Source organism: Salmo salar, chromosome 14 (genome assembly GCF_965601325.2).
Source record: "Salmo salar chromosome 14, fSalSal1, whole genome shotgun sequence".
NCBI lineage: Eukaryota > Metazoa > Chordata > Actinopteri > Salmoniformes > Salmonidae > Salmo > Salmo salar.
Genome location: NC_138304.1, coordinates 80,155,001 through 80,181,568, shown reverse-complemented (window position 1 = coordinate 80,181,568; position 26,568 = coordinate 80,155,001). Strand labels below are relative to the sequence as shown.

At 44.8% G+C, this 26,568-nt stretch overlaps 1 protein-coding gene across 10 annotated transcripts in view; it reads left to right on the top strand.

The window, feature by feature from the left end:
• The window catches only part of LOC106570268 (phosphatase and actin regulator 4B), a 48,448-nt gene that overhangs the window by 10,714 nt on the left and 11,166 nt on the right, over positions 1-26,568 (top strand). For 5 of the 10 annotated variants that reach the window (XM_045694760.2, XM_045694758.2, XM_045694757.2 and 2 more), the window contains 5 exons: positions 2,894-2,938; positions 19,738-19,908; positions 20,063-20,143; positions 20,446-21,612; positions 22,145-22,573. In XM_045694760.2, the coding sequence (XP_045550716.2) occupies positions 2,926-2,938; positions 19,738-19,908; positions 20,063-20,143; positions 20,446-21,612; positions 22,145-22,573 (1,861 nt within the window). In that variant the 5' untranslated portion in view covers positions 2,894-2,925. Of the gene's footprint in view, positions 1-2,893; positions 2,939-3,459; positions 3,668-11,304; positions 11,833-19,737; positions 19,909-20,062; positions 20,144-20,445; positions 21,613-22,144; positions 22,574-26,568 lie in introns of those variants that run through there. The other 5 variants (XM_045694763.2, XM_045694755.2, XM_045694765.2 and 2 more) reach the window with 3 other exon arrangements.

The following is a 26,568-nucleotide window of genomic DNA, read 5'->3' as shown; positions in this document are numbered from 1 at the left end:
ACCACTGAGATGCAGTGTCTTAAACCGCTACGCCACTCGGGAGCCCCAGTCTTGCAATGATCAACAACCAATTTGACAGAGCTTGAAGAATAATGGACAAAGGTTTCACAATCCAGGTGTGGAAAGCTCCAAAGGTAATTCTAAATTGTATTGACTCAGAGGGTTACCTATCTAATCAAGAAATATTATTATTATTTTCACTTTAACACAACAAATTAAAAGGTCCAGGGGTGTGAATACTTACCGGCAGGCACTGTATTTCTATCTGGACGTTCCACAAAGTTTTGAATAGCTGAATGCAGCCCTACCTTGTTTCTGCTCAGGTTAGTCACGTGGGCAGCAGGGAGGGGTTCTGTTTATTTTGGTCAGGGGACTTTGTTCAGGGACTACTACATTCCAAAGTGCTGTACCTACCACTAACCGCCCTACCCATTTCCTGCTATGATCGTCCAGGGCCTCACCTATTCCACACAAATCACAAGCTGGGTGACCACAGCATTCTGTGTTGCTGCATTGACTGTTCAATTCTGTAGTGCTCTTCATGGGATTGGCCCTTTGTGGTAATCAACTTTGTCAGGTCCTGATCCAGCCCTGGGTCTGGTTGCATCTGCGTCAATGAACAAACACTCCCACTGACTGTTTCTCTCTCAGTTCAAAGAGCTGCTCTGAGCCTCCCTGTATACCCTCTAAAGCTGTCCTTAGCTGTGATTACAGGAAAGGTATCTGATCACTTGAAGAGGTGATTGTTCCTGCGGGCCATATACAGACGTAGGCTTCCATTTAATGTAATAAGTCACCGGCTACACTTGGCCTGTCCAATTGTCCAGAATAGAGTAACATAACTAACTGGTGCTTTGTTTATACTTTGTTTGTCATGTAATAAAGAAACCTCGACATGGCAAAATCAAATGAAATTGTATTAGTCACATGCGCTGAATAAAACAGGTGTAGACCTTACAGTGGAATGCTTACTTATGAGCGCCTAACCAACAATGCAGTTAAAAAAACGGATAAGAAATAAAACAAGTAATTAAAGGGCAGCAGTAAAATAACAACAGCAAGACTATATACATGTATACATACAGGGGGTACCGGTACAGTCAATGTGCGGAGGCACTAGTTAGTTGAGGTAATATGTACAATATGTACATGTAGGTAGAGTTATTAAAGTGACTGCATAGATGATGATAAAGTAGCAGCGGTGTAAAAGCGCGGGGGGGCAATGCAAATAGTCTGGGTAGCCATTTGATTAGGTGTTCAGGAGTCTTATGGCTTGGGGGTAGAAGCTGTTTAGAAGCCTCTTGGACCTAGACTTGGCGCTACGGTACCGCTTTCCGTGCGGTAGCAGAGAGAACAGTCTAGGACTAGGGTGGCTGGAGTCTTTGACAATTTTTAGGACCTTCCTCTGACACTGTCTGGTATAGAGGTCCTGGATGGCAGGAAGCTTGTTTCTGTTAATAAGCGGATGCTGTGCAGCTGGTTCTGTGGTTGTAATTGGCTAACAAACATTTAGGACATGTAATGAAAGCCTGCTTGAATCTGTTCCCTAAAAGCTTGCTTGGAGCACATCAAAAAGACTGGGCAATTAGACAAGTCAGCCCCTGACTGCTTTTGGCTGGGTTAGCAATATTTGCCTTTTAAAACCCAGACAGACATTCACACTGACATTGGTTCATTCCTCCATCACCGGGTCTCTTTCAAATGGCCACAACCTTCATATCTGGCTCAGACAAAGTAATTGCTTGATGGCGACATTGGTTTACATTTGCCAGTGTAATGAAATTAGTTCTGACTTGGCCCAGCTTCACTTGCCTGGCTCATGGCTAGGCTAATTAATGCACAATTATGTCACAGCTGCTGGCTCAGACTAGTCTTTTAGAAGTCCTCCTCCTTCACTTCCATCTGCTCTTTGGGACTGTGTAAGTCATCAATCTGAGTCTTAAAGTTATTGTGGCCTGTAACACTAAATCTATTTGTTTGTGGGTGGTGAATGGAGGGAGAGGGGGTTTCGGATGGTTGATGGGCAGCTCTCGGGGAATTGTGGGGGAATCTTGGATGGTTGTTGGCCTGGCTGTTGGGAGTTTGGGTCGGTGGCCGATAGGTCACTGGTTCGGGCCCCTGATTTGACTTGGTGGGAGGTATGTCGACGTGCAGTTGGGCGGGGCGCTTGACCCTGGGTCGCTCTGGATGGGAGTCTGCTAGATGACTGAATAATGTAAATGTTGAGCAGCTTCACTGCAGGTTGTATGTTATGGTTTGGTATGTTTGTTTTAAAAACAACTTGCTGCTGTCCCATGTGCCCAGAGTCCTAAATGAATCGTGTGTGAGTGAACATGGCATGTGTTTCTGTGTCTGGAGTGGAAAGCTCAACATTGATTTCTTCCTGTCTGATCAGGGTCCATTAACGCAGTGAACACCACAGGTAGTTTGCAGCCAGTGCAGCCAGAGGATTAAGGGCCATGTTCATAACTTGGTACTGCCAGGGAAGGCGAGAGACTGATTTCTAAGCTCCATGTGTTAGAGACTCGGATAAACCATTTTGAATATGGGGCCAGAGCTATTCATTTTACCGTAACTAAACTGCTTCTTCCAGATTGAGGCCTGTCTTAGTCTGTTGGGGAGATGAGAGGAAAGCACCATTTTACTACTCTGTGGCTCCTCTCCCCCTCTTACAGACTGAATGCTAGGCCTGCTGGAAAGATGATCTAATATGGTGCGAATTACTCTTTTTAACCTACCCTCTTATATGAGGGATAAGGACATCTGATAGTCTCCATTGACACACACACACACAGTCATCTCATTTGTTTGTGTCTGATGGTGCCTATTTTAATCTGTTGTTAATTCTACTTCCTCATTTGCTCAGTTTCGTCCCTTGTTTTGTCTGACTCAGGAGCTGTTGTCTGCTGTGCTTTGGACTCTGTGATGGCAAATCGGGGTAAGAAAAGTATGATTTCTATGTAGGCCTGAATCCTATTCTATCCTAGCCTACTCCTTTATGAAAATGGATTAATTTCTAACATGTCATGCCCTTTTGTGTAAATGGCTTAGGCCTTATTGACTAGGAAAATTAGATTTTGTAAGTGGTGGTCTTAGCTTTTGCCCTAAGTCAAAACATCTGAAAACCCACAGAAGACTGTTCTAGCCTAGCTAGTTCTGATAAGTCTCACATGCGATAGTGTTGTGCTTTGGAGATTACTATCAGACATGGTATCAGGAAAGCCGAAAGTGGTGAGTCAACACTAATACTGTGTTGTGGCTGCGCTGGCGATACTAGGCAGTCCTATCCATTATGGGGTGGGTGCAACGTGACACACAGCCCCTGACTGTTTCAACAGAGCTATTTGATTGGGCCTGTCCCAGAGCACACACCTGTATGGGGCTATCTGATTGGGTCTTTCCCCAAGCAGAGGACACACCTGTAAAGGTTAAGAAACAGCTGTTTTTCTCTACCAGCCCGACACAGCCTTGGCTCTAGTCTCTTGTTTCAACCGCAGAAGGACCTCCGTGTGAGTCCATGGAAGAGGACAGTATCTGGTCCAGACTCGGTAGTTGCTGCCCGTCTTTGTCGCAGACCGATCTGTTGTTCTGTCCTTGGATGTATTGTTCTAATATGTTTATTGATCTATGAAAGGCTCAACAATGGTTGTACGATCGGAGTATAGATGTGAGTAAAATGCTGTTTCTGTTGGTGATTTTGAATGTTATTTTTTTGTCTTTCTTTTTTTTTCTGAAACTGTTGAACAATGTCAGTTATTTGTAAGGCAGTTTTATCTGAAAGACTGAATATGATAATTGAATGAGAGAGAGGTGTGACTTGTTTGTACTGTAAGCTGATCCACATCATGTGACGGGTACCGTGTGTGTGGCCTCCCTAAGCCAGGCAGTGAAAGACGTGGGGGCTGGTCTGGTGCAGATCTGGGGCCTCGTTTATAAAACTGTGCAGAGGATTCACGTCAAATGGTGGCGTACGGACGAAACAAAGTGTTTACGCAAAAAAATATGATCTTTTATAACACAGTGTGCACGCATGTCCCGCGCCGGTTTCCCTATATAAATCACAATCAACTCAAAATTTGGAACGCCTTGTCCCCACCCTTTTAACGGCCATAGTTGCCTATAAATAGTCAAACGCCCCTAATTAATATTCATCCATACTGACCGCATGACGACAATGACAGCAAATCCCGACAAAGACAAAAAAAAAAAAGAATGGAAGTTCTTGTAGGGGAGGTTTAAGCAAGGAGGGAAAAAAAGTGTTTAGTGGACACAGTGTGGGCATTACAAATGCCAAAAAGGCGCTTGTGGCGGATGCTGTGAATGCTGCTGGTTCAGTAGGTCGGACCCTCTCAGAAATGAAAAAGTGGTCCGGCATAAAAGTGGAGGCCAAAAGGCACATTGTCTGTCTAAGGCTAAGTGTTTGTGCCACGGGCGGGGGAAAGGGGACACCGGAGCTCAACCCCCTTGATGAGCGACTTGCCAGTGTTATAGGGGAATCCCTCCTGAGTGGAGTAGTGACACAGACAATTCAGGTATGTAATTAGTATTCCCTCGTTTGAAAAGAGTAAACCGACTGCAAGTTGTTTTAAACATTTTATTTCCACCTAATTGACATTTTCTATTGTTTTTGGTTGCTGCGTGTACCAACGGGGTCGGTGGTGCTGCAGCTCAGCAGGAGCTGAGTGTGCCCAGCCTCCACTGCACCTCGTGCGTCACAACCCTCCAGTGGCCGTGTCCACACAGATGCAGTCCTGCAAACGCAAAGAGACACCATCGACTCTATTAACTAGATTGCCAAGGAGTTGAAGGGAATAATAAATGTTTTGTGTGATATAAGCTGTACATTGAAAGAATTACTCAATAAGTAATGTTATTTGTTTCCATACCTTGTGTTCTTACAAGCGACGCATCACATCCACACGCTGGCTTACGGCAGCTGCCTTTGGTTCAAACGCCTGGGGATAGGGGTCGGGATCGGTGCCAACACAACCAACAGCGTCAGGGGGTAAAGTCACGTTCCTTAGCTGTGCCACATTATGTATATCACAGCACACAGCCCCACAATGTCGCAGACCTATTCAGGCTTGTATAAAAGGTTTCCGCCTGAGGAGTCGAGGCAGTGCCATCTGCCCTTCAGAAGGCCGATGGTGTGCTCCACAACAGCACGTACCTGGCAATGACGCACACTGTAGTTCCTCTGCGCTCTGTGGGTTGGAGAAAGGGGTGAGCAGCCACCGCTTGAGGGGATATCCACTGTCGCCTGCAAGATTTAGTGAATGGGTTAGCCACTGCAGTAGAAAAATTGCAATTGATTTAGAATTTCTACATTACTCATCCGTAACTAGAAGCCAGCCATCACGCACAGCTCCGGCCTCAAGTCTGCACCCAACACTGCTGTTTCTCCATATGAATGAGGGTTGACCCAGGCCACCGAGCCACTACATTAGTCAGTACCATGTCCGCATCACATTTGATTTAGACATTAATGGAATGCGAATGCTTTCGATTTAATGAAAGCTAATTCATTCTCACTCGGTGTCCTTATAGCAACATGAGTGCAGTTAATAGCATCGAATACATTTGGGAAACCGGACATTGCTGCAAATTGCACTTTTTTATTTGCCTGTTCACCCACTGTGTAAGGAAACTTTATCTAGAAGTGCGTCAATCCAATTATACCTCCTAACACGTCTGGCATAACATGACTAAAGGTAGGTCAGGGATCTCTCAGCCAGTCAGACAACTCCCTTTGAAAAGTGTCGGTTGCCAGAAATCCGAGGGTTGTCGGGACTTGAAGTAGGACAGGCATGGCTTGGTATCTGCGGGTGCTTCTCTGTAAAGCTGGGCCCACTACAGCACAGCGATCTAAGAGAACAGCTCTTGGTAATCCGAACCACCTCATAAGTCACTCATCTTTGGCCAGTAAATCTAGCTGGTCTCTGAAAATTCGCTCTCTCCGAATTCTTCCATTTGCCGAATCTTCCAACAGTGCCAAAGCAGCCATTGTGAATCATTACGCATTGTAATTGAAGGTCTTTTTATACGCACCCAGTTGATTGTCAAAGCTACCCAATTGCGTAACACCTTCAGGTGTGGTAATTACCCTGATTGTAACTGACAATGACAGGGCCATTATAACATTGACAGTTCTGCGCAACGAACATGTGATAACATGTATCTGCCTGACTGAGGCATCGAAAACTGCATCAGTTTAATTGTAATTTGTCCTACTGTTCACCTTATTATTAATGAAAATACATTTCATAACATGCAACTATTGTTTAATAATTACAGATTCAATTAAATATGATTCCCGATTAAGCTGTACAACATATTTGAGGGGTTATTTTGCAAAAACCAATCTCTTTTTATTAATTATCTTAAATGTTTTTTTTGTGTGCACTCCAGGGAACTCTTCATATATAATATGTGAGATGTAATATTTCTATTTATTTTACACAATGGTATACATTTCTAAGCGTTTCTCGAGTTTCATCCTCCTGCCATCAGAGTCGCAGTTTCTAATTTCTCCAGTTTTTTATGTGCGTATGTATGGGTCAAAGTGTCCGTGGAGGACCGCACTTTTTTTTAAATTTTTTTTTTTTTTTATAAATGCCAAAGTTTGCTTAGAAAGTGGCGTACGCCTTCCTTTATGCCTATGGAACGTTTATAAATGAGGCCCTTGGACAGGTTAGGGCCTGGTTGACCAACACACATTAGGCCTATAGCAGTCGTCACCAACCGGTCATCGCGATCCAGAGTGCAAATTAAGTGCACCTGTAGGCCTACCGCAGGCCAATCAGATGGCTCAGATCACTGTCTGCAAAGTTTCCTCGTGCCATAGACGGTAAAAAGAAGCCTCCAACGCAAAGCAAAGTTGATAATGTGAGATTTCAACACTTTTTAAACCATGTCTAGAGAGACCCAATGAATACAGCAAAGAGCTGCTGTTTTTATGAGTAAGTTTAAGTAGTTATTCAGCATTGTCAACACTTTGTTCCACATATAAGCCATAAAAAGCTATTTTCGATAAGCTTATTATTTGCGGCTTTTTTAATATCGAGGAGTATTTAACTTTCTCTGGTCATTGGAGTAACAACATGAATTGGTGCATTAGGCAGCAGTGATGCAGTGTGACTTAAGTTTCTCCATCAGCTGGAGGAATGTCCCCTTTTGTCAGCGGAGAGAGGAGCAATGGTGTGTCGGGTGAGAGGCAGCCTCATCAAGCCTCCCGCCCCTCAGACTGACCATCAGCTGCAGGCCATCAGTCCAGTAAAAAAAAATTATAGAATTGTTATGCTCACTCAGCTGTGCCTCACAAGTATTACAAAAAATAATCTATACCAGTGTGATCAAAATTACGTAGATATATTGAAGCAACATCTCAAGACATCAGTCAGGAAGTTCAAGCTTGGTCGCAAATGGGTCTTCCAAATGGACAATGACCGAAAGGATACTTCCAAAGTTGTGGCAAAATGGCTTAAGGACAACAAAGTCAAGGTATTGGAGTGGCCATCACAAAGCCCTGACCTCAATCCTATAGAAAATTTGTGGGTAGAACTGAAAAAGTGTGTGTGTGAGCAAGGAGGCCTACAAACCTGACTCAGTTACACCAGCTCTGTCAGGAGGAGTGGGTCAAAATTCACCCAACTTATTGTGGGGAGCTTGTGGAAGGCTACCCGACACGTTTGACCCAAGTTAAACAATTTAAAGGCAATGGTACCAAATACTAATTGACTGTATGTAAACTTCTGACCCACTGGGAATGTGATGAAAGAAATAAAACCTGAAATATATCACTCTCTACTTTTATTCTGACATTTCACATTCTTAAAATAAAGTGGTGATCCTAACTGACCTAAAACAGGGAATTTTTACTAGGATTAAATGTCAGGAATTGTGAAACTGAGTTTCAATGTATTTGGCTAAGGTGTGTGTGTAAACTTCCGACTTCAACTGTAAGCAATAAGAAGACCATATTGCCCTTGACTCCTGTGTGTGACTTGATAATTCATCAGTATTGTGGAATTTGTATTGTGTTGAGCCATGCAGTAGCCTATTTTTATTCAGCTCAACTTTTTTTTTTCATAGATGTGATGAGGAGAAAAAAATCAACCTATTCATTATCATAGAATCTGTTTCCTTTGATAATAGTCAATAAGGCCGGTATGGTTTCCTATAGGGACCAGCTGACAGCCAGCGACGGTTCCCAGGGTAGTGGGCCTGATTAAGACCTTTTATCAAAAAGATCACCTGTAGCCTTGCATTCCTAACATTCCTGCCTGTCATTTCCCCTTGAAAGAGCTCTTTTGTGTCGTTACCTGGTTCCACCTCTAGAGAGAGCTACAGCGGTGTGTGCTGTGGCTCAACAGAGGCAAAGGTTTTGGAATGGAGTAGTGTCAGATTTGAGAAGACGCGCGCGCGCACACACACACATTCAATCTTTATTTTAAGTGAAGGTAATTCACTGTAGACATTCACACACTGATAACTTCATTCAGAATAGTTGGCTAATTTGATGGGTTACACATGTGAAAATAGCTACTGTTTGAAGCATTGACATAGGTTTCAACTTGTGTGAAGTAAGTTATTGAGCCAAGAATTGTTCCACCTGTAATTGAACGGTTTAGCCACATGTCATATGTTCCGTGTCAACTCCTTGGCTTCATCGTAGTTGTCTCTGCCGTTGAGGTGCTTTACAGTGTCAACAAACAAGCTGCACATTCCCACAGACAACTAGCCTGTCAATCATTCATTGATTTATGGTGTACCTGTGTAGCTCAGTTGGTAGAGCATGTCACTTGTAGTAGGTTCGATTCCTGGCACCATCCACTCTAAGTCACTTTGGATAAAAGTGTCTGCCAAATGGTTATTTATTATTATTATTATTACTACTACTACTACTACACTCTGGCCAGTTTGTTAGGTACACCCATCTAGTATTGGTTCAGACCCCCCTTTGCCTCCAGAACAGGCTGAATTCTTTGGGGCATTGAAACGTTGCTCAATTGTTATCAAGGGACCTAACGTGTGTCAGGAAAACATTCCCCACACCATCGCCACCAGCCTGTACCGTTGACACCAGGTAGGATGGGGCCATGGACTCATGCTGCTTACGCCAAATCCTGACTCTGCCATCAGCATGACGCAACAGGAACCGGGATTTGTCGGACCAGGATGTTTTTCCACTCCTCAATTGTCCAGTGATGGCGTGCCCACTGGAGCCGCTACTTCTTGTTTTTAGCTGATAGGAGTGGAACCTGGTGTGGTCCTCTGCTGCATTAGCCTATCTGTGACAAGGACCAATTTTACATTTACATTTTAGTCATTTAGCAGACGCTCTTATCCAGAGCGACTTACAGTAGTGAATGCATGCATTTCATTTCATGTATTTTTTTTGTACTGGCCCCCCGTGGGAATCGAACCCACAACCCTGGCGTTGCACACACCATGCTGGCGTTGCAAACACCATGCTCTACCAACTGAGCCACAGGGAAGACCAATGAGTTGTGTGTTCAGAGAGACTGTTCTGGCTCGCCTGTTTCCTTGCACGATTCTTTCCATTTCTCTTTCGACCTCTCCTCAACAAGCTGTATGCGCCCGCAGGACTGGATGTTTTTTGTTTGTCGCACCATTCTCAGTAACCCTAGACACTCATGCTTGAAAAACCCAGGAGGGCGTCCGTTTCTGAGATACCGGAACCGGCACGCTTGTCACTGACGATCAGACCTAGGGCTGTTACGGTGACCGTATTACAGCCACAACAGCGGTCACGAGTCACGACCACAGTCAAATTCCACGTGACCATTTTGTCACGGTAACTAGGCTTGTCCAAGCTCTGATGCTGCTGATGGTCATTAGTAGTCTACCAAACTTGCTAACTGCCTGGTACTCAGCACTCTATTGTCCCTCTCATCACTCTGACATCAATGCAAATGTAACGTTCAATCAAACAGTAACTGAATGCCTCGTTACCTGTCTGCTTGCTTCATATAGCAAGCCACTACCATATCTGTTAGCGCAAACCATTTTATTCACACAGTTCAACTCAGGCTATGTGAGTTTGGTTGTCTTTTATTGTAGGCTAGTCTGTAACGGTTGAGTAAATGCAGTTCTGTGACTGCGTAGGTTAATTAGGCTGCTAATTCACTTAGTCTTAGGCAATTATAGCTAGGCTAGGGGAAGAAGCAACTGTTGATTCCTTCATGCTCCCAATCATAGTATGAGATGGACTTTATGCACGTTGCTATTGGTATTACTTAGAGAAAACAGCTATCATCCAGCTGGGGTTACTGTCTTTCATAGCAGGTTATCACATTTTTACGTGGGCTAATCTGTTTTATGTATTGCCACAGACTGAGTTTGAGTGTAGGCATTTATTCACCTCTGCAAGATTTCTTTTCCAGGAGTGATTCAAAATCAACGATAGTTTGTTAGGTTATAGGCTTAGCTATTCACAAATTGGCCTCGCAGTCAACCAGGCAACGCTGACTGGTCTGGCAATTGTCATATCTGCTCTTGATAAGATTGTCTGTAAATGGAATGTGTTTGCAGACTCTGGGTTGCATCTTCTTGCGGACTTGAAGGGGTTGCATCCCTAGTCTAGTGCACAGCCCGCTCTGACATACCTTCTTACCTCCCTCCCTCTAACTAACCTTATCACTTTAGCTATTTCTCCTCTCCCCCTATCACTCTAAACAGACTGATTTACATGTAACCACACCACTCACTGCTAATACAGTTCAGTACAACAGGACTGAAGGAAGATTGCTGTTCTCCATGCTCAACAGGGATTTCTGACTGACACATTTAGCATTCACTGAAATCTCCTGCTCCTTTGTCAGTTCACTTCCCTGAATAGTCCCACTGTGAAAGAATGGCCGATTTTAGAAAGCAGAAACACCTATTGAGGAAATATGTGCTTCGGTGTAGAATTTAGCGTGCCCTGAGATAGTGGTGGAGTTGATTTAGCATTGTGTTGAGGTTGGCGCATCTTAGGTGAGCTGCTCTGATAGTGTCTTCTCTCCTCCTCAACAGTTCTCTCCTCAAACTGTCCATCCAAACTAATCTATCCATAAAATAAGTGTTTCAATTAAGCTGTCAGCAACAGCTCTAACATTCAGCTGGCCTTCTGTACAACAACACATGCACATTATCGGCTATATGGTTGACTTTGGGTGTGCAATACGACACCTGAGTGACATCACATCCTCTCTGCCTGGTGCGGAGCTCCACCTAGACCCATCTCACCTTCCACCACTTCTCATGTTACAGGGAGAGACCTCCCCTCCGGTTACCAATCGTTTCTCCTCAGGAGAACTGGGATCAAATACTATTTGAATTCTCTCTAATACTGTTTCGCCTCCTGTGAACATGAGGAATGACATGCTTCGGAGTCTGCCGGTATGCCACTGCCTTATAACTGGTGTACCTTATTTATGAAGTCAGCTACACAGACGAAGGAAGGGAGGAGGGACTTTGCAAATTGAGTGAGTGAGTAAGTAAGTGAGAGTGTGTGTGTGTGAGGGAGCGAGACCAAAACACTCAGTGAAATAGACGGAAGGGCAGGAAGGAAGAGAACGACGTGTGCCGAGGGAGTAGGAGAGTCTTGAGTTACAGGAGCGTTAAGGCGGTTGGGTTTGTTGGTAAGGATCGTAGCAGGGGATCTATTTTTCCTCTGTCTGTGTCCCTCCTCCCTACCGTGGACCCCAGGAGAGTTAGGGGCCGGTAGGCCAGAGGGGACAAGGACGTGGGGTAGCATGGGACAGAGTGCCAGCGACACGGAGACAGTGCCCCGGCAACACCAACCGCAACCTGCTCAACACAACACTGGTGAGTCCAAGGACAGAACAGGAACCTGTACAGAACCTGAGGACATGAGCTTTTGTATTTGTTTTTGGAGGAGTTTGTGAAGTAGCCTACTCAGGAAAGCACTATTTGTTTGTTTTAGCGTGGAAGAACCTGCTTTTGTATTGCTGTCTATGGAAGAGGAGTTTGTTTGTCGAATGTTTTATTGAGAACTGTTTGTGTTAGCATGGAACTGAAAGGGTAGGTGGATATGGAAGATATTTGTTGCAGGGGTTTTTGTGTTGGAAAGCGAGACTGAGAGAGAGGAGGCGGAGATGGGCAGGCACAGACAGGTGAGGGAATGTATGCTGATGGAATGTGGTGATTGTGTAATACACCAACCTCACCGACCCACACTGCTGTCTAAACTCCTCTTTTTCCCTCACTCACTCTCTCCCTCCCCCCTGTTTTTACGACGGAACATGTTTAAAAAAAATTAAAAACAGTGGCGCTGGGAGTGCAAGGCACCAGGCTGTATCACAACCGGCCCTGATTGGCAGTCCCATAGGGCGGCGCACAATTGGCCCACTTCGTCCGGGTTTGGCCGGTGTAGGCCGTCAATGTAAATAAACATTTGTTCTTATTAACTGACTTGCCTAGTTAAATGTGAAAAAAGCTTCTCAGGATTCCATCTCTTATTATGGTGCTGTACCATTTGCCTAGCCTAAAGCCCCCATCGTTCCTTTCTCTAATATACAGAGACCAACACAGAAACCTGTTTTTGCCGCTGTGACTGTCTGTCAGAGGGCGGAACACATAACTGTTGAATTTTGACAACTTGACTGCTCCATAGTAAACTGTGTGCAGGGAGGGGTCTCTTTATGGCGTGGTGGCTCAGTGTAGTTTATTAGGCTTGGATTGTGAGTTCTAGTTAGTGAGAAGAACACATCACAGTTGGATTTAGGCCTAATTGTCTGTACAGTGCTAATTGTCTGTACAGTGCTAATTGTCTGTACCGTGCTAATTGTCTCTGTACCGTGCTAATTGTCTCTGTACCGTGCTAATTGTCTCTGTTCCGTGCTAATTGTCTCTGTACCAGGCGGAGTTTAGGTAGGGGTGGTGGATCATCTGAGCTTGTCTTAGACGGGTTGGAATAAAGCAGCATGCTAATTTCTGTGGACAATAAAGTCATCTCCATATTATCCTGCTTCTTCTTGTGCTCAAGTTTATTGGGCTTGTATTGTGAGTTTCTAATCCGTCTTTAACTTAGCCCCCCCGTAGGTTTATTTGCTTAGTAAAAATGTGAACCACAGGTCAGTCAGTGTTTGCTGTGTGATGTTGTGGACTTTAATAGGTTAGCATTGTTTTGTTGTGCACTGTACTTTCAACTCTTTAATAACTAAACAAATTGCATGCCTTGGTTTAGCTATTTTTTTTTCTGAACAACTGGGTTTTATATTGGAGCCCGTTGGGGAATGGGAGTGTAGGCCTAGTGTTAGTTGGAATTGCATACTTTAGAATGATTGACTTGGTAATGTAGTTATTACATACAATGAACTTGTAACACATGGTGACAAATACAGTGGAGCACATGCAGTACATTCGGAAAGTATTCAGACCCCTTCCCTTTTTCCACATTTTGTTATGTTACAGCCTTATTATAAAATGGATAAAATAAAAAACGAATCAATCTACACACAATACCCCATAATGACAAAGCGAAAACAGGTTTTTATAAATTTGTGCAAATGTATTATGAATAAAAAAACAGATACATTTACATAAGTATTCAGACCCTTTACTATGGGACTCGTAATTGAGCTCAGGTGCATCTTGCTTCCATTGATCAGCCTTGATGTTTCTACAACTTGATTGGAGTCAACCTGTGGTAAATTCAATTGATTGGACATGATTTGGAAAGGCACGCACCTGTCTATATAAGGTCCCACAGTTGACAGTTCATGTCAGAGCAAAAACCAAGCCATGAGGTCGAAGGAATTGTCCGTAGAGCTCTGAGACAGGATTGTGTCGAGGCACAGATCTGGGGAAGGGTACCAAAAAATGTATGCAGCATTGAAGGTCCCCAAGAACACGGTGGCCTCCATCATTCTTAAATGGAAGAAGTTTGGAACCACCAAGACTCTTCCTAGAGCTGGCCGTCCAGTCAAACTGAGCAATCGGGGGAGAAGGGCCTTGGTTAGGGAGGTGACCAAGAACCCGATGGTCACACTGACAAAGCTCCAGAGTTCCTCTGTGGAGATGGGAGAACCTTCCAGAAGGACAACCATCTCTGCAGCACTCCACCAATCAGGCCTTTTATGGTAGAGCGGTCAGACGGAAGCCACTCCTCAGTAAAAGGCACATGACAGCCCGCTTGGAGTTTGCCAAAAGGTACCTAAACAACTTTCTCTGGTCTGATGAAACCAATATTGAACACTTTGGCCTGAATGCCAAGCGTCGCAACTGGAGGAAACCTGGCACCATCCCTATGGTAAAGCATGGTGGTGGCAGCATCATGCTTGTGGGGATGTTTTTCAGTGACAGGGACTGGGAGACTTGTCAGGGTCGAAGGAAAGATGCACAGAGCAAAGTACAGAGATCCTTGATGAAAACCTGCTCCAGAGCGCTCAGGACCTGACTGGGGCGACGATTCACCTTCCAACCTGACAACAACCCTAAGCACACAGCCAAGACAATGACAGGAGTGGCTTCGGAACAAGTCTCAATGTCCTTGTAGCCAAGCCAGAACCCGGACTTGAACCGGCTCGACCATCTCTGGAGAGACCTGAAAATAGCTGTGCAGTGACATTGCCCATCCAACCTGACAGAGCTTGAGAGAATCTGCAGAGAAGAATGGGAGAATATTCCCAAATACAGGTGTGCCAAGATTTGTAACATCATACCCAAGGAGTGTCGAGGCTGTAATCACTGCCAAAGGTGCTTCAACAAAGTACTGAGTTAAGGGGTCTGAATTCTTATGTAAATGTAATATTTTGTTTTATTCTTAAAACCTGTGTTTGCTTTGTCATTATGAGGTATTGTGTGTAGATTGAGGGGGGGGGAAAAACGAATCAATTTTAGAATAAGGCTGTAACGTAACAAACTGGAAAAAGTGAAGGAGTCTATATTCTTTCCGGATGCACTGTAAGTATAATTGTATTTCTTTAGTACAGTACTCTCCTGTGCATGCTTCCACTGCATGCATGTATGGTATACCACCACCGTGCTATGCTCATAGCAATAGAATGTCATTCCAACTTCATGGCTATACTACTCAATGCAGTTGTCAGAAACTATGTTGACTCAGTGCGTGTCATGTCATTGGTATGGGTCATTTACCTTATGGGCCATTCAGTATGACTGCTGGTTGAGTAAGAGCAAACCAAGGCTTCTCTATCAGCTCTCTGCTTCTCTCTGCTTGTCATGTTAACCACAAACCAATGGGTACATTCACCTTGACAATATTGTCACAGATTTCTGTTCAAACGACGTGTGTCTGTGTACTATTGGTGTGTTGTAAAATATGTAGCCTGCATGCCAGTAAGACAGTGCTCAGCCTGTAGATGGATGTTTATCTTTGATGGCCTGTCAGTCTCTGGGGAGCAGTGGCCTGTCAGTCTCTGGGGAGCAGTGGCCTGTCAGTCTCTGGGGAGCAGTGGCCTGTCAGTCTCTGGGGAGCAGTGGTTACCGTCAGTCAGTCCAGGGTTGTTTGACTCTGCCATCACCTTTTATTCCCCAACTCTGACACCTGCCTTCTCTTCTCACATTGTCGCGTTCTATTGTAACACAAGGTCGCCTCGCCCCACACAGACAGACACAGACAGAGCCCCTTCCAGCACCAATTAGTGTCTGTCTGTCCAGGATACAGTAAGTGTCAGGAACAGCCGTGAGTCTGTGTTTGACAGAGGGAAGGTTCAACGCCCACCACCGCTCCCTGTCCCCCTGCATCACTGCATTGCCATACAGTTCAGTTTAGGACCACTCCGTGGTCAACTGGGGATCACACGAGACCCATATAGGAACTAAACGGACAAGCAGACTTGTTTATCTCCTAGAGATACATGCATCTGACAACATGGTTGTGAATTTAAAAGGATTTAAAAAGGAACACTCATTTGAATGAGATTAATCATTCACAGCAACATAAACTAAGGCTTAGACTTAATCCGAAATGAGTTAATGTACGACACAGTGTAGCTAAGCTAACAGTTATGGTAACTTGGCATAGTGATTGCTGGTGTTTTGAAGTTCAGTTGATATTGATAGTTCTGGTGACCATGATAAAGTATGATTCCTCAGTTGTTCCTGTATGGAACTGTCTGTACCCAAATTAAATGTAATGTCCTGAGCTTTGCTGCTGCTACATTTAGCTTAGAGTAACCTTGAGAAGAACTACAGTGCTGCTGGGAACTGCATCTCTGAGTGTTCACTGTTTCCAGACCAGGACAATTACCATGTGGCCTGGATGTGGAACTACAGTATTTAAAGTATATATTATGCATACTAGATGCATGTTTTCAGATTAATATTTGTATTAGGTCTGACGTAATCTTCTGGCTAGATGCTACAGACAAAACAACTGACCTCAAAGTTCTGGTGGGATTCTCTAATTGTTTTGTTTTTGCTGGCACTGACTGGCTTGTCTCTCTCACTCTCAAACTGTTTTCTGTGGAACTGGTGCCTGCCTGCCTGCCTGCCTGCCACAGGGATATCAACACTCTGATTTTCCCCTTCTGAATCCTGGCCCCGTCTCGCCATGTCTTGTCTCCGACCCCTCTCTTTTTGCTGTTTTGCTCTCCCGCTTTCTTTCTCTTTCCTCTTTCTCCTCTCCCTCTCTCTACTAGTCTTTTATAATATTATCTATTTGTTTAACAAACACCCTTGCCCTCAGTGAATTGCACTGGTATCCTGTTTTTAGCATTCGTTTACCTATTCATACTATTTAGGGGCATGATATACCTGTCTCTGTGTCTGTCTGTCTCTGTACAATTATCAATCAAGTGAATTTGATATGTTTCTCTCCGCTTAACTTTCATCCCTCTTTCTCATGCCAGGGTGTTTTCTGGTAAGAGTCAGAATACAGGGGATGAGGGAGAGATGGAAGGAGTGGGTTGAATGAATGAATGAATGAATGAATGAATGAAATTGAGGATGCAAATTGCCACTGTCCTAAAGTGTGACCCATAGACTGGATTGTTGTGACCACATCAATATAAGGCCGATGACTGTAACATATGTCTGGTGTTTTTATATAGATCTCATGCTGTTCAAAGCTTCCTGGTTTGTTCCTTAGGGAGTGACTCAGTCAGTCAACCATCATCAACATGCTCTATGTCCTAAGCACCGTCCTCTTGTGCAGCAAGTGTGTGTATGTGTGGTTGACTCATCACTTAAGAATGTGTGGATATTTCACACCCATAATGAGTCTTCCTTGCTCTATTGCATGGTTTACAGCAGCATGTGATGTCATCAGCTGGAGACCAGTTATGAGTCATGATTTCTGGGAGACTAACCTTATCCTCTCCAATGTGCAGTTTCTGTGGTAATTATGTTTGTACTCTTGACAGGAAGTGTGTTGGGCTTTTGTTTGTATTAAAGCCATCCCGCTCTGTCTTTCCATTCTGGTGGGGAGTAGTCTCAGTTCAATGTTAGAAACTCGGCAGCCAATAAGAGTGGAATTTAGAGCAGCCTTCAGCTTTCAGCCTGGCTCAGTCTGTATTGTGGTCTAGTATAACACACTGTACAGTCGTGGCCAAAAGTTTTGAGAATGACATAAATATTAATTTTCGCAAAGTCTGCTGCCTTACTTTGTATCATGGCAATTTGCATATACTCCAGAATGTTATGAAGAGTGATCAGATGAATTGCAATTAATTGCAAAGTCCCTCTTTGCCATGCAAATGAACTGAATCCCCCAAAAAACATTTCCACTGCATTTCAGCCCTGCCACAAAAGGACCAGCTGACATCATGTCAGTGATTCTCTCGTTAACTTTTTTTCGGATTAGTGGGACGCTACCATCCCATTTCGACAATTTCCGGTGAAATTGCAGAGTGCCAAATTCAAATAAAATTACTATAAATAATAACTTTCATGAAATCACAAGTGCAATACATCAAAATAAATCTTAACTTGTTGTTAATCCAGCCACCGTGTCAGATTTTTAAAAAGGCTGTACGGTCGAAAGCAAACCATGCGATTATCTGAGAACAGCGCCCAGCACACAAATGCATAACAAATCATTTTCAACCAGGGAGTTGCGACACGAAAGTCAGAAATAGTTATACTCACAGACATTTATTTTAACAGTTTTAGAAACTTTTTAGAGCGTTTTCTATCCAAATCTACTAATTATATGCATATCCTAGCTTCTGGGCCTGAGTAGCAGGCAGTTTACTTTGGGCACACTTTTTATCCGGACGTCGAAATACCGCCCCCTATCCCAAAGAAGTTAACACAGGTGTGAGTGTTGATGAGGACAAGGCTGGAGATCACTCTGTCATGCTGATTGAGTTCGAATAACAGACTGGAAGCTTCAAAAGGAGGGTGGTGCTTGGAATCATTGTTCTTCTTATGTCAGCCATGGTTACCTGCAAGGAAACACGTGCCGTCATCATTGCTTTGCAAAAAAAAGGCTTCACATGCAAGGATATTGCTGCCAGTAAGATTGCACCTAAATCAACCATTTATCGGATCATCAGGAACTTCATGAAGAGCTGTTCAATTGTTGTGAAAAAGGCTTCAGGGCACCCAAGAAAGTCCAGCAAGCGCCAGGACCATCTCCTAAAGTTGACTCAGCTGTGGGATCGGGGCACCACCAGTACAGAGCTTGCTCAGGAATGGCAGCGGGCAGGTGTGAGTGCATCTGCACGCACAGTGAGGCGAAGACTTTTGGAGGATGGCCTGGTGTCAAGAAGGGCAGCAAAGAAGCCAATTCTCTCCAGGATAAACATCAGGGACAGCCTGATATTCTGCAAAAGGAACAGAGATTGGACTGCTGAGGACTCGGGTAAAGTCCAGAGAAGACAAGGTGAGCATTACCATCAGCCCTTTGTCATGCCAACAGTAAAGCATCCTGAGACCATTCATGTGTGGCGTTGCTTCTCAGCCAAGGGAGTGGGTTCACTCACAATTTTGCCTAAGAACACAGCCATGAATAAAGAATGGTACCAACACATCCTCCGAGAGCAACTTCTCCCAACCATCCAGGAACATTTTGGTGACGAACAATGCCTTTTCTAGCATGATGTAGCACCTTGCCATAAGGCAAAAGTGATAACTAAGTGGCTCGGGGAACAAAACATCGATATTTTGGGTCCATGGCCAGGAAACTCCCCAGACCTTAATCCCATTGAACTTGTGGTCAATCCTCAATAGGCAGGTGGACAAAGAAAAACCCACAAATTCTGACAAACTCCAAGCATTGATTATGCAAGAATGGGCTGCCATCAGTCAGGATGTGGCTCAGAAGTGAATTGACAGCATGCCAGGGCGGATTGCAGAGGTCTTGAAAAAGAAGGGTCAACACTGCAAATATTGACTCTTTGCATCAACTTAATGTAATTGTCAATAAAAGCCTTTGACACTTTTGAAATGCTTGTAATTATAATTCAGTATTCCATAGTAACATCTGACAAAAATATCTAAACACTGAAGCAGAAAACTTTGTAGAAATTAATATTTGTGTCATTCTCAACTTTTGACCATGACTGTACTTTAACATGACAGTGGAATGTAGCACCAACCAGCTCAGGCCTAGTTCATACTGTAACTTTACTGTTGAAGACATACTGTAGAGTTAGTTAGGGCCCAGTCTATAGAGGAAAATCGATCCCTTTTTACGAATAGGGCAGCAGTACGCCTATTATCATTTTCTATCCCCCTTGCCTTCATCTTATGTCTTGTAATAAGCATCATGCCACTCCCCTCCCTCTCTCCCTCCCTCTCTAGATGATGAAGTGGACTTGCAGCATAGTACGACAGGGAGCGAGGGGGGGAACTCATCAGGCGAAACCCCTCCCTTCAAACGCAAGGGCAAGTTCTCCAGCTTCGGCAATATGTTCAAGCCCTGGAAGTGGAGGAAGAAGAAGAGCAGTGAGACGTTTCTGGAAACCTCAATAGGTACCTACCCTTTATAAATAGTAACCTTGATGTATGGATTGTACAACTGTAAGGACCTGTTATCTTAAGTCAGCTCAAGTCTTCATGGTCTCAGACAATGTTACTCATCAAGCCACCTTTGTTACGGGAAAATGAAACATTGGTTTACTTTCAGTGTTGGAGAGGAAGATCTCGGTAAGGAGACCTCGTCAGGAGCTGATCGACAGGGGAGTGCTGAAAGAACTTCCAGAGAATGGTATGCAGACCAATGCCCGTATCCACAAAGCTTCTCAGAGTAGGAGTGCTGATCTAGGACCGGTTTAGCCTTTCAGATCATAATGAATATGATTATATGGAAAGATCCTAGATCTGCACCCCGACTCTGAGATGCTTTGTGCATACGGGCCCTGATAGGCAAAGGACCTACAGAGATACTAGTAGCCTATATTTTATCAACGAGAAACAAAACTATAGTAGGGTAACAATTTTAGAGAATATTGATGTATAGAATATCTTTGCTGACCTCATTCCTTATCAGTATGTGTTTCTGTGTGACAGAGAGCAACGATGTGAACCACTCCAAAGTTCCGGGGGTGAAGAATGGCCAGCCATTATCCATGGACGTTGACCGGGTCTCAGAATCAGGGGTCAGGGGGTCACGGGGGGAGCCAGGCCCAGGGCTCAACCCCACTTGGCTGCCCCAAGGAGTGGACCCCCGGCGGGGCACTGTCCTTTCAGACGACCCCCGGAGCAGGAGCAGGGTGCCCTCCGATGCCTCTCGCTCCAACCGAGCCCCACTGGACGTAGACTCACACGCCAGGCTATCGGCCATAGATCTGGAGAGACGGAGCAGACTGCCCTCTGATGTGTCGGAGAGGAAAGGAGGGTCACTACCGAGAGGACCTGCTCCGGAGGACGGGAAGCACCGGAGAGAGGGGAAAGAGGACAAGCGAGAGGAGAGGAGAGATGAGAAAGAGGAAAGGAAAGAGGAGAGAAAAGATGGGAAAGAGGAGAGGAGAGATGGGAAAGGGGAAAGGAAAGAAGAGAGGAGAGATGGGAAAGAGGAAAGGAAAGAGAGGAGAGATGGGAAAGAGGAGAGGAGAGTGGATGGGAAAGAGGAGAGGAGAGATCCTTGTGATGAGAGAGAAAGAAAGGATCAGAGGGAGGAGAGAGACCGGGAGGGAGGTGAACGGAGGGATGATAAAGACAACAAGGAAAAGAGAGACAGGAGAGATGACAGGGAGAGGAGAGAAGCTAGGGAAAGGAGGGACAGAGATAATCGAGAGGAGGACAAGGAGAAGAGTAATGGGAAAGGAGAAAAAGATGACCGGAGAGAGGGAAAAGAGAAAAGAGACTGGAGAGACGAGAAGAGAGATGATCGAGAGAGGAGGGATGACAGGAGAGATGACCGGGAAATAAAAGATGACAAGAGAATCGATTGTGAAAGGAGAGATGCTCGTGATCGCAGGGACGATGGGGAGGAGAAGGATAGGAGAAGGAGTCCTAGGGCTGGGAAACCAGAGACTATCTTGAGACCTGTAGAAGGGAGTCGTCTGGTGGTCAGACCCCACTCTGAGATGGAGCTGAGGCCCAGTCTCCAGAAGACTTCCTCAGAGGATCTCCGTAGCAGGGTCCGCCCTGCCTCCGAGACTTACTGTGGAAGCACCCTGCCCAGGAACATGCCATCTGAGGAGACCAAACGAGGGGAGACCCGCGGAAGAGCAGGTAAGAAGCTGCCTGGGATGTATAAGTAAATCCTATCGCTTGTACTTCTGAAGGTTGCTCTTCAGTTGTGTTGGAGAAGTTCAACAATTATTAGTGGACAAAAGCATTTTAAAGCAGTTTATTGGGCACTTTGCAAGGGAAATGTCTGCTAGTTGAGTGTCTAGGAGATTCTTTCCATTCTACTGTGTTGTATATATTGTAACTCATAAATCTCCTTGTTCTCACCCCTGTGAAAGGTGTGAGGACTTAACCAGTATTCGTCTTTAGTTAGTTAATCTGTTAAAAAGCTGCTTATTGTCTAACTTTGAGTTGCAGCTTATCTCAGCTCTGTGTTCCATGTGCTCAACACTGTACAGTAACAGTGTGTGTGTTTGAGGCTGCACTTTGAGCCCCAAGGACCAGGTGGAATAGAAACACTTATTATCCTTCTGACTTCCTGTCGGTCTCCGTGTTTTGTCTCTGTCGGTCTCCGTGTTTTGTCTCTGTCGGTCTCCGTGTTTTGTCTCTGTCGGTCTCCGTGTTTTGTCTGTAGAGTCCACTGGTGTCCACTTCGCTTCTGGCCCCACCCCAGACCCTGACTCCGCCTTTAAGTCCTCCTCCTCCTGGAGAGCTCAGCCTCCTACCAAACAGGCCATGCTGCCTCCCAAGGGCCAATCCACCACCACCTCCTCCACGGAGCCTGGCCGGACCTCCACCCCACCTTCCTCCTCCTCCTCCTCCTCCTCTACTTCCTCCACCTCCTCTGCTATAGCGGTGGCCAAGCCACCCAGGACTGTTTCCCTGGTCATCAGTGATGACCCTCCTCCTCCCAGCCCCGTCCCCCCTGTGCGGTTCAGCCATGTACCCCCATCCTTCACCCCGGGAGAGTCGGCCACCCCTCCCCCTGTACCCCCCCATGCCAAGCAGCCACCTGTACCGCCACCCAAACCCACCAACCGCAACAGCAACCCCGCTCTGCTTGGTGAGTTTACCCTGCCTTTGCTCCCTGTTTGTACTGCTGTTTCACTCCATAATGTACTGGTTATCATTGTTTTTACGTAGGTTTATGGATGAGGTAAGTCCTGTACCCCTCAAGTAAAGTGTTACAATTACGTTTGACCTTTTTGAACCCAAATCAATGACTCTGGTGTTTCTAAGTGTCCTTTGCTGTTTCATCAGAATATGTCCTCCTGCAGTATAGTGGTTGGTCTCGATGTGTACTGAAACACAGGGGGTTCTATGCAGTACCTAGGCCTTTTCTCAATTGAATTTGCTCAACTCCTGCATCCTCTCACATCCTTTTGAAAAAAGTCAAAGCTAATTGAGGAGAGGGAATGTGGAAGAAAATGTGTTTGTATGAAATGACTGTCCTCCACTCACATCAGGCAAATTATGTTTACAAGTGTGGATCCCAAAATAAATGTATAAAGTGATAAAAACAAATTGTTAGTTGTGCAAGACATTTTTATAGATAAAACGATAAGTAGCACATACTTTTCTCCATCGAGAAAACAATGGTATGTGGCATATTTCAAAACTCTTTCGTAAAGGACTTGAGTAGGATATACTTGTGCTTCCTCGCCAAAACAAGGCTATTGAGGAGGGGAGGACCATCTTCCATTTGCATACTAACGAAATGACACGTTTCTCGACCACTCATCGGTTTTCCGGTCACAGAGGAGAGAGGGCGGAGGACAGACTTATGTCCAAACAAGAAAAGGCCCTAGTCTGCAGTTTGTGTACAGCGAGACAGTCTCCAAAGAGAGGGGCAGGCAAGGGCTTTTCTTTACCGGGGTTATTCAAGCTCAGCTCACACACAAACACACACAAGGCTGTGCTGGCGCTCTTCCAACAGGCCTGGAGCAACACCAGAGCATCCAGGGCTTTGATTGTCTGCCTCAGTTTTCCATATCCTCTGCCCCAGCTGCCCTAGGTCTGGAGCCCATTCCAACATTCTGTATAGTAACAGTTGTTGTGACTAGGGCTGTTGTGGTGACCGGTAATTAGTAGCCTACCAATCTTGCTAACGGCCTGGTACTCAGCACTCTATTATCCCTCCAATCACTCTGACATCAATGAAAATCTAATCAAACACTTCATGAGAGCTCATGTTGCGCAACATTTCTATAGGCTATGAAATTGTGCAAGAAACGGTGATGGCCTCTATTAAAAAGAGGAGGATCCCATTAGATTTCTATAGGCTAGGCCTACTGTATTTATTTCTCAACTTTCCTAATATTAAGCAAATACTAAGCACATTGCTTATCTTTACAACAGGAGTATAGCCTACCTGGTTGGCATTAAAATGAACTACAGGAAAAGCGTCCTCCATTCACTATTTAAGTGCAGAGATTACTTGTATTTTTTCACCTGCCCCTGTTTCAAAACAGATGCATGATAATGGTCCAATCTAAATCAAAACGGATTTCACACATATATTATTTAGTGTATGTAAAGTTAAGACTAAATCAATAATAGTCTGATGGATGACAAAATTAGCCTATCACTTGTGAATTATATATTATCACTTGTGAATGATGCCCAGCTTAAGGCAAGAAACAATGCCTTTTTTATTATTTTAACTTTTTCAAATCCTAGTCCACACCTCATGTAGCCTAGCCCATAGGCCAATATGTTTTGATAAGGTTTGCATCACAGCTAAAGTGACCAAATAGCTTCTTAAAATGAAGCACATGAACCCGCTTTACAACCGGTGTAGAGCCTAACTGGCATACATAAGCAGCGCGTGAGTTTCAAGTTTGGGGAAGATAATTTTCACCATAAAAATGCACCTTTATAATAAAAGCATTGCATGCATAATTGCATTTGTGGTCACTTTTGATCAAGGTGTTTTCCCGCTAATGGAACATTTGCGCTTATAGCCTACTGCCATGTGTGCATTGCTGAGGTTATAATGTGAAGCAGGCAGCACTCAGGGAGAAGGGCTGCAAAAGGAATGGATTTTATTAGGGTGCTTTATGGCCACACAAAGGGGATGCCACTGGGAAATTCAAAGCATTATCAGGTGCTTCTCAAATTGTGAATGAGAGACTGATGAAGTGTGAACAGTCTGCGCAAAAAACAAAGCAGAGCTCATGCCTTTCAAGTGACTTTTTTCAAATCATCATTAGAGTCGCATCATGCAGCCTTGCAATGTATTAAAAATCTAAACATATAGCCCAATGTTTGTAGAACAACTAAAGTTACATTATTAACTCTAAATTAAGCATATAGGAGTACCTATTTCGTTGTTAACCGCTCAGCACATGTCCGCACTCCCTCAAATCATTTGGAGAAAATATCCATTATTTTATTCAGCTTTGTTCAATTGTATTCTTCATACTATAAAATAATGCCATGGAATTCAAAGCGAATCTTGTCTGCTAAATTAACTAGTGTAGCCCACAGCCATTTGACATAGCCAGATCAGGACCTAACATAAGGACAACTCGGTATGCTATTCTGTTCTTCTGAAATAGACTGCATTTTCTTCATATCATGTTTCTTCAGACCTGTCTAAAATCAGTAATGGATTTATTGTGAAGGTGTAGGCTATATTACATGGATTTATTAGACTTTTTAAAATGTAGATGTTCCAAAGGTCTGCATCAGTGGCTTGTAGGCTGTGTGTGGAAGCCAGGAGATGCTAAATGTGTTTTTAAATGAATGGTCAATTACCATGAGATCGACAGTTATTTTCTTGACAATCACCCGGTGATTGTCAAGCCCTAGTTGTGACACAGCCCTAGTGACACAATTAGAAAATTCCTATGCCATTCTGAAGGCATAGTCCTCATAGATACGTTACTCCATTTCACAATAATCGCATCTGGCTGACAGAGTTGTGTACAGCAGAAATGATAGTATTTATTAAGTGAATCTCCTCTCTGATAGGCTTTCTGAGTCTGTATTCTGATTGGCTGCTACACTGACACACAGTCCATGTCTCCTGGCTAATCCCAAGAGTGGCGTTTTTCGATGGTTAATGACCCTGTCATTGGTCGTATACCATACAGGATCCACAGAATACAAACATCCATTCTGTCACTGCAAGAGAGAGCAGGTTTATGTATCACAGTATATACATACAATAGGCCAACGTCCTCACCAGTCTGTCAACAGACAGTCATGCTCCCTGGCAGTTTTCTATATCCGAAGTCTGTCTTTAGGTTAGATATTAGATATAATAAGATGTTAGATATTGAGGTAACAACCTGCCTAGCTGGGCAACAGTTTTCCAGTTATTCAGTGTCCCGCACCTTCAACCAGCCTGCTGAAGGCCTTGACCTCTGACCTCACTCATCTCTGGCAGCGTCCACATTGAACAGAGCCTCAAGGGTCCACGGTCCCAATCCTCCGTACTACTGGACAAGTTGGAGAAGGCAGGGGGAGCCGGGCCTCTACCTTTCCCTGTCCACCTACCTCCGCTACCGACGGGCTGAACAAGCCTGTTCAGATACCCTGTCCTGAGGGGCACAAGCCTGCTATGCTCTACCTTTCCCTGTCCACCTACCTCCGCTACCGACGGGCTGAACAAGCCTGTTCAGATACCCTGTCCTGAGGGGCACAAGCCTGCTATGCTCTACCTTTCCCTGTCCACCTACCTCCGCTACCGACGGGCTGAACAAGCCTGTTCAGATACCCTGTCCTGAGGGGCACAAGCCTGCTATGCTCTACCTTTCCCTGTCCACCTACCTCCGCTACCGACGGGCTGAACAAGCCTGTTCAGATACCCTGTCCTGAGGGGCACAAGCCTGCTATGCTCTACCTTTCCCTGTCCACCTACCTCCGCTACCGACGGGCTGAACAAGCCTGTTCAGATACCCTGTCCTGAGGGGCACAAGCCTGCTATGCTCTACCTTTCCCTGTCCACCTACCTCCGCTACCGACGGGCTGAACAAGCCTGTTCAGATACCCTGTCCTGAGGGGCACAAGCCTGCTATGCTCTACCTTTCCCTGTCCACCTACCTCCGCTAC